This window comes from Oncorhynchus mykiss, chromosome 11 (genome assembly GCF_057628025.1).
Source record: "Oncorhynchus mykiss isolate SJ-2025 chromosome 11, ASM5762802v1, whole genome shotgun sequence".
NCBI classification, from domain to species: domain Eukaryota; kingdom Metazoa; phylum Chordata; class Actinopteri; order Salmoniformes; family Salmonidae; genus Oncorhynchus; species Oncorhynchus mykiss.
In genome coordinates, this window is record NC_143032.1 from 3,349,376 (window position 1) to 3,362,703 (window position 13,328).

At 46.0% G+C, this 13,328-nt stretch overlaps 1 protein-coding gene across 2 annotated transcripts in view; it reads right to left on the bottom strand.

The window, feature by feature from the left end:
• Window positions 1-1,091: 1,091 nt before the first annotated feature.
• The window catches only part of LOC110535171 (divergent protein kinase domain 2A), an 80,719-nt gene continuing 68,482 nt past the window's right edge, over window positions 1,092-13,328 (bottom strand). For both annotated transcript variants that reach the window (XM_036934662.2, XM_036934663.2), the window contains exon 4: window positions 1,092-3,771. In XM_036934662.2, the coding sequence (XP_036790557.1) occupies window positions 3,434-3,771 (338 nt within the window). In that variant the 3' untranslated portion in view covers window positions 1,092-3,433. The remainder of the gene's footprint in view (window positions 3,772-13,328) is intronic.

Genomic DNA, 13,328 nt, shown 5'->3' on the forward strand with positions numbered 1-13,328 from the left:
AAAGGACGTTGTTTTTCTGTTCCCTAGCTCTGAGAAGAAAGGACGTTGTTTTTCTGTTCCCTAGCTCTGAGGAAAGGACGTTGTTTTTCTGTTCCCTAGCTCTGAGAAGAAAGGACGTTGTTTTTCTGTTCCCTAGCTCTGAGAAGAAAGGACGTTGTTTTTCTGTTCCCTAGCTCTGAGGAAAGGACGTTGTTTTTCTGTTCCCTAGCTCTGAGAAGAAAGGACGTTGTTTTTCTGTTCCCTAGCTCTGAGAAGAAAGGACGTTGTTTTTCTGTTCCCTAGCTCCGAGACAAAAGGACGTTGTTTTTCTGTTCCCTAGCTCTGAGAAGAAAGGACGTTGTTTTTCTGTTCCCTAGCTCTGAGAAGAAAGGACGTTGTTTCTCTGTTCCCTAGCTCTGAGAAGAAAGGACGTTGTTTTTCTGTTCCCTAGCTCTGAGAAGAAAGGACGTTGTTTCTCTGTTCCCTAGCTCCGAGAAGAAAGGACGTTGTTTTTCTGTTCCCTAGCTCAGAGGAAAGGACGTTGTTTTTCTGTTCCCTAGCTCTGAGAAGAAAGGACGTTGTTTTTCTGTTCCCTAGCTCTGAGAAGAAAGGACGTTGTTTTTCTGTTCCCTAGCTCTGAGAAGAAAGGACGTTGTTTTTCTGTTCCCTAGCTCTGAGAAGAAAGGACGTTGTTTTTCTGTTCCCTAGCTCTGAGAAGAAAGGACGTTGTTTTTCTGTTCCCTAGCTCTGAGAAGAAAGGACGTTGTTTTTCTGTTCCCTAGCTCTGAGAAGAAAGGACGTTGTTTTTCTGTTCCCTAGCTCTGAGGAAAGGACGTTGTTTTTCTGTTCCCTAGCTCTGAGAAGAAAGGACGTTGTTTTTCTGTTCCCTAGCTCTGAGAAGAAAGGACGTTGTTTTTCTGTTCCCTAGCTCTGAGAAGAAAGGACGTTGTTTTTCTGTTCCCTAGCTCTGAGAAGAAAGGACGTTGTTTTTCTGTTCCCTAGCTCTGAGAAGAAAGGACGTTGTTTTTCTGTTCCCTAGCTCCGAGACAAAAGGACGCTGAGCTACAACAAACTTCTCACTATTCAAATGAACATACAGTACATTATGATTACTTGGGCTTTAATTTATTGGTCCACCAAGTGCAAAATCAACCCAAATGTGCTAATTTGTTGGAGATAAAACATACAGGCCATTTAAAGCTGTATGGCTCAAAGTGAAGCTGAGCAGTGAGGAGGCAACGTTTAATAATGAACACAAAACTCTGTGAAATTACGACATGTGAGGAGCCAAATCTGGGTTGTTGAGGAAGTAGATAAAACGCACAGAACAAGACAGATTCCTTTTTCAAACAGTCAGACATGGAATCATTTATCAATTACAGACTCTGTGGGTACTGCCTTCCACTGCAATGGCAATGCGATATTCACACTGTGGCCCAATTCTTAGGGTCTGTTTGAAAATGCATCCACCCTTCCTTTAATTATCTCTTGAAGTAATCACTGATTCAACACAGAGAAGGGAGCTTGGTTAACTCTGACCCTGGGCTTAGCTCTGATTCAACACAGAGAAGGGAGCTTGGTTAACTCTGACCCTAGGCTTAGCTCTGATTTAACACAGAGAAGGGAGCTTGGTTAACTCTGACCCTGGGCTTAGCTCTGATTTAACACAGAGAAGGGAGCTTGGTTAACTCTGACCCTGGGCTTAGTTCTGATTTAACACAAAGAAGTGAGCTTGGTTAACTCTGACCCTGGGCTTAGTTCTGATTTAACACAGAGAAGGGAGCTTGGTTAACCCTGACCCTGGGCTTAGTTCTGATTTAACACAGAGAAGGGAGCTTGGTTAACTCTGACCCTGGGCTTAGTTCTGATTTATCACAAAGAAGGGAGCTTGGTTAACTCTGACCCTGGGCTTAGTTCTTATTTAACACAGAGAAGGGAGCTTGGTTAACTCTGACCCTGGGCTTAGCTCTGATTTAACACAGAGAAGGGAGCTTGGTTAACCCTGACCCTGGGCTTAGCTCTGATTTAACACAGAGAAGGGAGCTTGGTTCTGATTTAACACAGAGAAGGGAGCTTGGTTAACTCTGACCCTGGGCTTGGTTCTGATTCAACACAGAGAAGGGAGCTTGGTTAACTCTGACCCTGGGCCTAGTTCTGATTCAATACAGAGAAGGGAGCTTGGTTAACTCTGACCCTGGGCCTAGTTCTGATTCAATACAGAGAAGGGAGCTTGGTTAACTCTGCCCCTGGGCTTAGTTCTGATTCAACACAGAGAAGGGAGCTTGGTTAACTCTGACCCTGGGCTTAGCTCTGATTTAACACAGAGAAGGGAGCTTGGTTCTGATTCAACACAGAGAATGGAGCTTGGTTCTGATTTAACACAGAGAAGGGAGCTTGGTTAACTCTGACCCTGGGCTTAGCTCTGATTTAACACAGAGAAGGGAGCTTGGTTAACTCTGACCCTGGGCTTAGCTCTGATTTAACACAGAGAAGGGAGCTTGGTTAACTCTGACCCTGGGCTTAAGTTGGATTCATACAATCGTTCCTATGCAGATTGTGTTGCCAGACAGATGGAGGGAAGGTTCCTCTGGGCAGTCATACAGGATCAGAACAGCGTTGTGTCATGGTACTGGGGGGTAGTTCAGTGTTTCATATAGCCTCTTTGGTAAACACACACAACATCTAATACCAGATTCTGCACCACCACAGTCCTCATTGGCATCACTATCCTGTTCCTCCCTCCCTATATAAAAATGTTGATTGCCTGACTTCAGGTGAACTGGAAATCAAGTGATCAATTAGACTAGCAGGAAGTAAAGACTTTTATAGCCAAGGCTTTGTCTTCCTCTGTTAACCTGCGGTGCTGTGCTCAGATCTCCGTGTGGGACAATAGCAGAGATGAGCTAGTGACCGTCCTCCTGAACAGAACATACACACCACAGCAGAAATGTCAACATGCTCCTGTTCTGATTCGTTCAACCCCAAACCAAAAAGGACAACAGGGACGTTTTCAGAAAGAAAGAATGGTTAAGATAAAATGATAGCAAACACAAGAGTCCTGATGGATAAACAGAGAGGGTCTGGGCGGAGGAGAGAAGTCATGTACAGTCTATGTTAGCCTAACCACGGGTTAAAGCTCTCCTTATTCGCTGATCCTCTTCCTCCTGGTCCTTCAGCTCCAACCAGCTACCACAGTCAGTTCCGTTTTAAACATCTCCTCTGAAGCTGCACTGGTTGGTTGACACCAGGAGACGAGAGGACCGATCAAAGCTGCTGCCATGTGACCAGCGGGGTGGCGATCTCCTGGACTTGAAGTGAGACGAGGAGTGTCAAGGTTCAAAGGTCGTGGTCAAGTTCCCGGGGACAAGGTCAGAGGGGGAGATCAAACCCTCACCTAACCCCGAACCACCGTGCGGCTGAGATGCCGGCCACCGCTAACCGCCAGCTCTGGTCATTACCTCGCCGAGGCGGAGGCCACTAGCTGGGTGAGGTAGTCTCTCAGCTCCTTGGCGGCCGTGAAGCGTCCATAGCGTTTTTTAGGGTTGGTACACTCGTCCAACAGCGCTTCCAGCTGGCCGTCTTTGGCTATGTGGGCGGGGGGGTCGTGGAGCAGGCCGCCGGTGGTCCCTCGCCACGTGGCGTAACGCGACAGCAGGTTCTGACACACAGCGTAGTAGTTGTGGTCCACGGTGACGCGGTTACACAGAGACTCCTTGGAGAAGGACAGGCAGGCTTCCTTGTCACAGTCCTCGAAGCGACTCTCGTACCACACGTCATAGTTCTCTGGTTTATCTGGAGAGAGAGAGAGAGAGAGAGAGAGAGATGTGAGACAGGGAAACAGACAGGTAAGACCACAGACAGGTACCCCATCATAGTTCTCTGGTTTATCTGGAGAGAGAGATGAGACAGCAGGTTGAGAGAGAGAGAGAGAACTATAGGGCGGTAGGTAGCCTAGACCTAGCGGTTAAGAGCATTGGGCCAGTAACTGAAAAGTCACTGGTTCAAATCCCCAGCCGACTAGGTAAAAAAAAAAATCTGTTGATGTGCCCTTGAGCAAAAAAAGGAATATGTTTTTAAAGTGTCTGTCCTATATCCAGGATATACTGTATAATAAAGTGTATGGGTTCCCTTAAGACGAGTCCCGTAAGGGTCGTAGAGAAGACGGAGAACTTTACCACCGTAGCTCAGCCACTTTACCTCCGTAGCTCAGCCACTTTACCTCCGTAGCTCAGCCACTTTACCTCCGTAGCTCAGCCACTTTACCTCCGTAGCTCAGCCACTCAACCTCCGTAGCTCAGCCACTCAGCCACTTTACCTCCGTAGCTCAGCCACTTTACCCCCGTAGCTCAGCCACTTTACCTCCGTAGCTCAGCCACTTTACCTCCGTAGCTCAGCCACTCAACCTCCGTAGCTCAGCCACTCAACCTCCGTAGCTCAGCCACTCAACCTCCGTAGCTCAGCCACTCAACCTCCGTAGCTCAGCCACTCAACCTCCGTAGCTCAGCCACTTTACCTCCGTAGCACAGCCACTTTACCTCCGTAGCACAGCCACTTTACATCCGTAGCTCAGCCACTTTACCTCCGTAGCTCAGCCACTTTACCTCCGTAGCTCAGCCACTTTACCTCCGTAGCTCAGCCACTTTACCTCCGTAGCTCAGCCACTTTACCTCCGTAGCTCAGCCACTTTACCTCCGTAGCTCAGCCACTTTACCTCCGTAGCTCAGCCACTTTACCTCCGTAGCTCAGCCACTTTACCTCCGTAGCTCAGCCACTCAGCCACTTTACCTCCGTAGCTCAGCCACTTTACCTCCGTAGCTCAGCCACTTTACCTCCGTAGCTCAGCCACTTTACCTCCGTAGCTCAGCCACTTTACCTCCGTAGCTCAGCCACTTTACCTCCGTAGCTCAGCCACTTTACCTCCGTAGCTCAGCCACTTTACCTCCGTAGCTCAGCCACTTTACCTCCGTAGCTCAGCCACTTTACCTCCGTAGCTCAGCCACTTTACCTCCGTAGCTCAGCCACTTTACCTCCGTAGCTCAGCCACTTTACCTCCGTAGCTCAGCCACTTTACCTCCGTAGCTCAGCCACTTTACCTCCGTAGCTCAGCCACTTTACCTCCGTAGCTCAGCCACTTTACCTCCGTAGCTCAGCCACTTTACCTCCGTAGCTCAGCCACTTTACCACCGTAGCTCAGCCACTTTACCACCGTAGCTCAGCCACTTTACCACCGTAGCTCAGCCACTTTACCACCGTAGCTCAGCCACTTTACCACCGTAGCTCAGCCACTTTACCTCCGTAGCTCAGCCACTCAGCCACTTTACCACCGTAGCTCAGCCACTTTACCTCCGTAGCTCAGCCACTTTTAATGTTGGTATTGTTCGTGACGCCACATCATGGGGCCACAAACAGAAAAACTTAGTGGCACCAGGGGGAAATGTTAGTCTCTAGTCCTGCTACGGGAACGTCCTTTGTATCGAAGAGTTAAGAGTAGTGGACAAAGATGAGAAGAACGCAGGCTACTGTGCAACCCGCTATTCAGGTAGGATGCATTTTTTTCCCCCTCTCGTATTTCATTATTATTGATATCTGTCTTTTTAATTACTCCGTATGTAGTTGAAGATAGGTTATAAGTAAGCCTGTTGTAAAAAATCTATATCATTAGCCCATCGCTGTCATTCGTTGGGTACAGTAGGCACTCGGTCATTTCTGCAATATAGCCTGTTCAAAACTTCTGTCAAGGTTTAAACCAGTTCGGAAGTGTTTTGTTTCATTCTGTTTAACCATTTTCATTGGCCAAATTACATTCCAACTGTAATGTTGTGTTTGATATAAAATACTCTTGATATTACGTTAATGAAGTTTCTACATTTTTGTGAAGGTTTGGTGTGTTGTGGCTATTAACCTATTTTACTGCAGGTCTATGGTATGAAGGCAGCACGCACCGGCGCTCCAGCAGCTGAACTTGAGGTGAGGAAGAATGTTTCAGCTCTACCAGAGTTATTTCTAACAATATGATGCTTATATATACACTGCTCAAAAAATAAAGGGAACACTTACACTTTGTGGGCTATACTCAGCCTTGTCTCAGGATGGTAAGTTGGTGGTTGAAGATATCCCTCTAGTGGTGTGGGGGCTGTGCTTTGGCAAAGTGGGTGGGGTTATATCCTTCCTGTTTGGCCCTGTCCGGGGGTGTCCTCGGAATGGGCCACAGTGTCTCCTGACCCCTCCTGTCTCAGCCTCCAGTATTTATGCTGCAGTAGTTTATGTGTCGGGGGGCTAGGGTCAGTTTGTTATATCTGGAGTACTTCTCCTGTCCTATTCGGTGTCCTGTGTGAATCTAAGTGTGTGTTCTCTAATTCTCTCCTTCTCTCTTTCTCTCTCTCGGAGGACCTGAGCCCTAGGACCATGCCCCAGGACTACCTGACATGATGACTCCTTGCTGTCCCCAGTCCACCTGGCTGTGCTGCTGCTCCAGTTTCAACTGTTCTGCCTTATTATTATTCAACCATGCTGGTAATTTATGAACATTTGAACATCTTGGCCATGTTCTGTTATAATCTCCACCCGGCACAGCCAGAAGAGGATTGGCCATCCCACATATGCTCTCTCTAATTCTCTTTCTTTCTCTCTCTCGGAGGACCTGAGCCCTAGGACCATGCCCCAGGAATACCTAACATGATGACTCATTGCTGTCCCCAGTCCACCTGACTGTGCTGCTGCTCCAGTTTCAACTGTTCTGCCTTATTATTATTCGACCATGCTGGTCATTTATGAACATTTGAACATCTTGACCATGTTTTGTTATAATCTCCACCCGGCACAGCCAGAAGAGGACTGGCCACCCCACATAGCCTGGTTCCTCTAGGTTTCTTCCTAGGTTTTGGCCTTTCTAGGGAGTTTTTCCTAGCCACCGTGCTTCTACACCTGCATTGCTTGCTGTTTGGGGTTTTAGACTGGGTTTCTGTACAGCACTTTGAGATATCAGCTGATGTACGAAGGGCTATATAAATAAATTTGATTTGATTTGACTTACAGCCCAACACTGTGCAGGACGTTTGGCATTTGCCAGAGAACACCAAGATTGGCAAATTCGCCACTGGCGCCCTGTGCTCTTCACAGATGAAAGCAGGTTCACACTGAGCACATGACAGACGTGACAGAGTCTGGAGACGCCGTGGAGAACGTTCTGCTGCCTGCAACATCCTCCAGCATGACCGGTTTGGTGGTGGGTCAGTCATGGTGTGGGGTGGCATTTATTTGGGGGGGCCGCACAGCCCTCCATGTGCTCGCCAGAGGTAGCCTGAATGCCATTGGGTTCCGAGATGAGATCCTCAGACCCCTTGTGAGACCATATGCTGGTGCGGTTGGCCCTGGGTTCCTCCTAATGCAAGACAATGCTAGACCTCATGTGGCTGGAGTGTTTCAGCAGTTCCTGCAAGAGGAAGGCATTGATGCTATGGACTGGCCCGCCCGTTCCCCAGACCTGAATCCAATTGAGCACATCTGGGACATCATGTCTCGCTCCATCCACCAATGCCACGTTGCACCACAGACTGTCCAGGAGTTGGCGGATGCTTTAGTCCAGGTCTGGGAGGAGACCATCCGCCACCTCATCAGGAGAATGCCCAGGTGTTGTAGGGAGGTCATACAGGCACGTGGAGGCCACACACACTACTGAGCCTCATTTTGACTTGTTTTAAGGACATTACATCAAAGTTGGATCAGCCTGTAGTGTGGTTTTCCACTTTAATTTTGAGTGTGACTCCAAATCCAGACCTCCATGGGTTGATAAATTTGATTTCCATTGATCATTTTTGTGTGATTTTGTTGTCAGCACATTCAACTATGTTAAGAAAAAAGTATTTAATAAGAATATTTCATTCATTCAGATCTAGGATGTGTTATTTTAGTGTTCCCTTTATTTTTTTGAGCAGTGTGTGTGTGTATATATATGAAAATATTCTTATTGAAAACTAACGAATTAGCCTCCTCCTGTATGAATTAGCCTCCTCCTGTATGAATTAGCCTCCTCCTGTATGAATTAGCCTCCTCCTGTATGAATTAGCCTCCTTCTGTACTGAAAATAAATTCATTTCGGTGTCGTAGCCGCTGGTATCTCTCTCTCTCTCTGGGGCTAAGGCTAAGCCTAAGCTTCACACACATACACACACACACACACATTAATATCATACAGTGGACTAAGCCTATAGGTCTATGCATGCAATGTCCTGATACACTTAGTTCTCAAATTTCTGACAGCTGAACAATTATCGTTTTAGGAAAGTAAAAACCAATAAAACAACAGGCTATAAAGTTTGTGAATATCCTACACATTGAAACACACAAAGGAATAGTGTTTTTTTGTAATTCGTTATAGGCTGTTTAATTAAGGACAAGTAAATGTGGCTCGTCATTTGGTCAAATTATTCCTCGATGCAGGGGGTTGGACGGCCTCGATGGCTTTACACACCCAATGGATATGGATGACTGGGTCATTTCTCAAAATGTACAATGAAATAAAATCTTCCTGGTCGCTCGTCTAAAACGGAAACCAGGGACTAAAAGACACGGATATGATATCACTAGGAATAATGTGACAAGAGGGATTGAGTCTAGTACATTTCAACAGCAGTAAATGTATAATTTAATATTCGTATCATTGTTTCGGATCAGATCCTCTTCCAATAAGCTGGAATTGATCTAGACTCTGGGAAACAAACACCGGTCTACCATGGGACCATCCTGGCAGCTTGAAGGGGGGTGTCTCAAAATGGCTGCTTAGATGGGGTCTATTTTTAAAATACATTTTCAAATTGGCATGATGTGTCGTTGGAAAATAATCAACATGGAAAATCTTACACGACGAGGCCCTGAAGGAGATTACCGCAAGTGTCTGGTGACATCAGAAGCAATTATAGAAATGAATTTGGGATACATTACAACCAGTCAACAAACTCATTAAAAACATTTAATCTGGCAGAAATAGAACAACCACTTTCCTGTTTTATGGAACCAACCAACATTTGGACACTTTCCTTCAGAGCATGTTATATTTCACTGTCTGTTCAGGCAGGTTTATAGAGGACAACACTGTTATATTTCACTGTCTGTTTAGGCAGGTTTATAGAGGACAACACTGTTTAGGCAGGTTTATAGAGGACAACACTGTTATATTTCACTGTCTGTTTAGGCAGGTTTATAGAGGACAACACTGTTTAGGCAGGTTTATAGAGTCGATAGAGGACAACACTGTTTAGGCAGGTTTATAGAGGACAACACTGTTTAGGCAGGTTTATAGAGGACAACACTGTTTAGGCAGGTTTATAGAGGACAACACTGTTTAGGCAGGTTTATAGAGGACAACACTGTTTAGGCAGGTTTATAGAGGACAACACTGTTTAGGCAGGTTTATAGAGGACAACACTGTTTAGGCAGGTTTATAGAGGACAACACTGTTTAGGCAGGGTTATAGAGGACAACACTGTTTAGGCAGGTTTATAGAGGACAACACTGTTTAGGCATTTTTATAGAGGACAACACTGTTTAGGCAGGTTTATAGAGGACAACACTGTTTAGGCAGGTTTATAGAGGACAACACTGTTTAGGCAGGTTTATAGAGGACAACACTGTTTAGGCAGGTTTATAGAGGACAACACTGTTTAGGCAGGTTTATAGAGGACAACACTGTTTAGGCAGGTTTATAGAGGACAACACTGTTTAGGCAGGTTTATAGAGTCGATAGGGGACAACACTGTTTAGGCAGGTTTATAGGGGACAACACTGTTTAGGCAGGTTTATAGAGGACAACACTGTTTAGGCAGGTTTATAGAGGACAACACTGTTTAGGCAGGTTTATAGAGGACAACACTGTTTAGGCAGGTTTATAGAGTCGATAGGGGACAACACTGTTTAGGCAGGTTTATAGGGGACAACACTGTTTAGGCAGGTTTATAGAGGACAACACTGTTTAGGCAGGTTTATAGAGGACAACACTGTTTAGGCAGGTTTATAGAGGACAACACTGTTTAGGCAGGTTTATAGAGTCGATAGGGGACAACACTGTTTAGGCAGGTTTATAGGGGACAACACTGTTTAGGCAGGTTTATAGAGGACAACACTGTTTAGGCAGGTTTATAGAGTCGATAGGGGACAACACTGTTTAGGCAGGTTTATAGGGGACAACACTGTTTAGGCAGGTTTATAGAGGACAACACTGTTTAGGCAGGTTTATAGAGGACAACACTGTTTAGGCAGGTTTATAGAGGACAACACTGTTTAGGCAGGTTTATAGAGTCGATAGGGGACAACACTGTTTAGGCAGGTTTATAGGGGACAACACTGTTTAGGCAGGTTTATAGAGGACAACACTGTTTAGGCAGGTTTATAGAGGACAACACTGTTTAGGCAGGTTTATAGAGGACAACACTGTTTAGGCAAGTTTATAGAGGACAACACTGTTTAGGCAGGTTTATAGAGGACAACACTGTTTAGGCAGGTTTATAGAGTCGATAGGGGACAACACTGTTTAGGCAGGTTTATAGGGGACAACACTGTTTAGGCAGGTTTATAGAGGACAACACTGTTTAGGCATGTTGATAGAGGACAACACTGTTTAGGCAGGTTTATAGAGGACAAAACGGTGTTTAGGGAGGTTTATAGAGTCAAAAACATCTCATGATGATGAAGCAGTTGGAGATCAATAGTTGGAGAGGACGATGATCCCTGAGGATTCAAATATAATCAGAGATCAGCCGTTCTAATGCAGTGGTCCTACTGTCAGGATGACTCAATCCCACTGCTACTGACGACTATGTATGTTCCCCTTTACCACAACCCTAATGCAGTGGTCCTACTGTCAGGATGACTCGATCCCACTGCTACTGACGACTATGTATGTTCCCCCTTACCACAACCCTAATGCAGTGGTCCTACTGTCAGGATGACTCAATCCCACTGCTACTGACGACTATGTATGTTCCCCCTTACCACAACCCTAATGCAGTGGTCCTACTGTCAGGATGACTCAATCCCACTGCTACTGACGACTATGTATGTTCCCCTTTACCACAACCCTAATGCAGTGGTCCTACTGTCAGGATGACTCGATCCCACTGCTACTGACGACTATGTATGTTCCCCCTTACCACAACCCTAATGCAGTGGTCCTACTGTCAGGATGACTCAATCCCACTGCTACTGACGACTATGTATGTTCCCCCTTACCACAACCCTAATGCAGTGGTCCTACTGTCAGGATGACTCAATCCCACTGCTACTGACGACTATGTATGTTCCCCTTTACCACAACCCTAATGCAGTGGTCCTACTGTCAGGATGACTCGATCCCACTGCTACTGACGACTATGTATGTTCCCCCTTACCACAACCCTAATGCAGTGGTCCTACTGTCAGGATGACTCGATCCCACTGCTACTGACGACTATGTATGTTCCCCCTTACCACAACCCTAATGCAGTGGTCCTACTGTCAGGATGACTCAATCCCACTGCTACTGACGACTATGTATGTTCCCCCTTACCACAACCCTAATGCAGTGGTCCTACTGTCAGGATGACTCGATCCCACTGCTACTGACGACTATGTATGTTCTTCTATCCTTGTTGGGAATGACATTTACATTCAGAATCCTATTTTCCTTAACCTCAACCCTTACCACAACCATAACCCCTTACCACAACCCCTTACCACAACCATAACCCCTTACCACAACCCCTTCCCACAACCATAACCTTACCATAACCCCTTACCACAACCCCTTACCACAACCCCTTACCACAACCATAACCCCTTACCACAACCATAACCCCTTACCACAACCATAACCTTACCACAACCCCTTACCACAACCATAACCCCTTACCACAACCCCTTACCACAACCATAACCTTACCACAACCCCTTACCATAACCACAACCATACCACAACCCCTTACCATAACCATAACCTTACCACAACCATAACCTTACCACAACCATAACCTTACCACAACCATAACCTTACCACAACCCCTTACGCTCAACCTAATTGTAACCCTAACCCTTGAGCTTAAAATAGCCTTTGTCCTCATGGGGAGGTTTAATTCTCCTTGTTTTACTGTCCTTGTGGGGACTTTAGGTCCCATCTGCGAAAAACCAACCAACCAACAAATCCCCCCCCACACACACACACACACACACACACAATGCCCCGCCAGCTAGCTAGGGTCCCATCTGCGGCCCCCTTTTGCAGATGGGCCCTTTCAGCTCAGAGTTATTTGACAAAGACAGATTAAGACTGAGCCAGAAATACACATGCTCAAGGTGAGGATAATTACATTTAAAAAGTTTCAGAAGTATCAAACATCACGGCTAAGTGACAGACTGAGAAGGACCCAACAATACATATGGGAATAGTGACAGATTTGTTTTCACCTTGTCGGCTCGGGTATTCGAGCCCAGCGGCCTGTCGGTTACTAGCCAATGTTTTTTTAATGAAGCCGATGACTGAGGTGGTGTACTCCTCAATGCCATTGGATGAATCACATAAACATATTCCAGTCTGCGCTAGCGAAACAGTCCTGTAGCGTAGCATCTGCGGCATCCGACCACTTCCGTATTGAGCGAGTCACTGGTACTTCCTGCTTTAAGGTGGTCTAGAGATTTTTTTTTATGAGGAGGATGGGATCCACCCAAATAATTTGTGTTCTTGGATCCTTTCACAGCACTATAAGGCTGCGTTAAGACACATTTATCAATGACCCAAAGCCCAGCTCAGTCAATACCTACAAGTTGTGTCACTGGGTCGTCATAATGCTTCAGCATATGTACATTACACCAGGGGGTGTTGGAAGACACAATGTAAGTAACCTAATTTATGTCCCTCTAACTGCCCTGAATGCCTCTGCTGATTCCACAGTTATTGTATACTGGAATCATGTGCCAGAGTTGTATTGTTAGAACTGAGGCAGTGTGCCCTAGTAGGAAGTCCACTGTGTGCAGCTGAACCTGCACTATCAACTCAAACATAAATAACATGAGCATGTCTACTTCTGGAAGCTATTTTGTAAATGACGTCACCAAAGTCGAGGATCGGTAGGATAGTCAGTTTTACGAGGGTATGTTTGGCGGCGTGAGTGAATGAGGCTTTTTGCGAAATAGGAAGCCAATTCTAGATTGGACGATTCTGACTTAGAATATGTGGACAACTACAAATACCAAGCATGCATTTGGTTTTACTAGTGTTTAAGAGCAGTTGGAGGCCACGGAAGGAGAGTTGTATGGCATTGAAGCTCGTTTGGAGGTTAGTTAACTTCTTATGGCTGCAGGGGCAGTATTGAGTAGCTTGGATG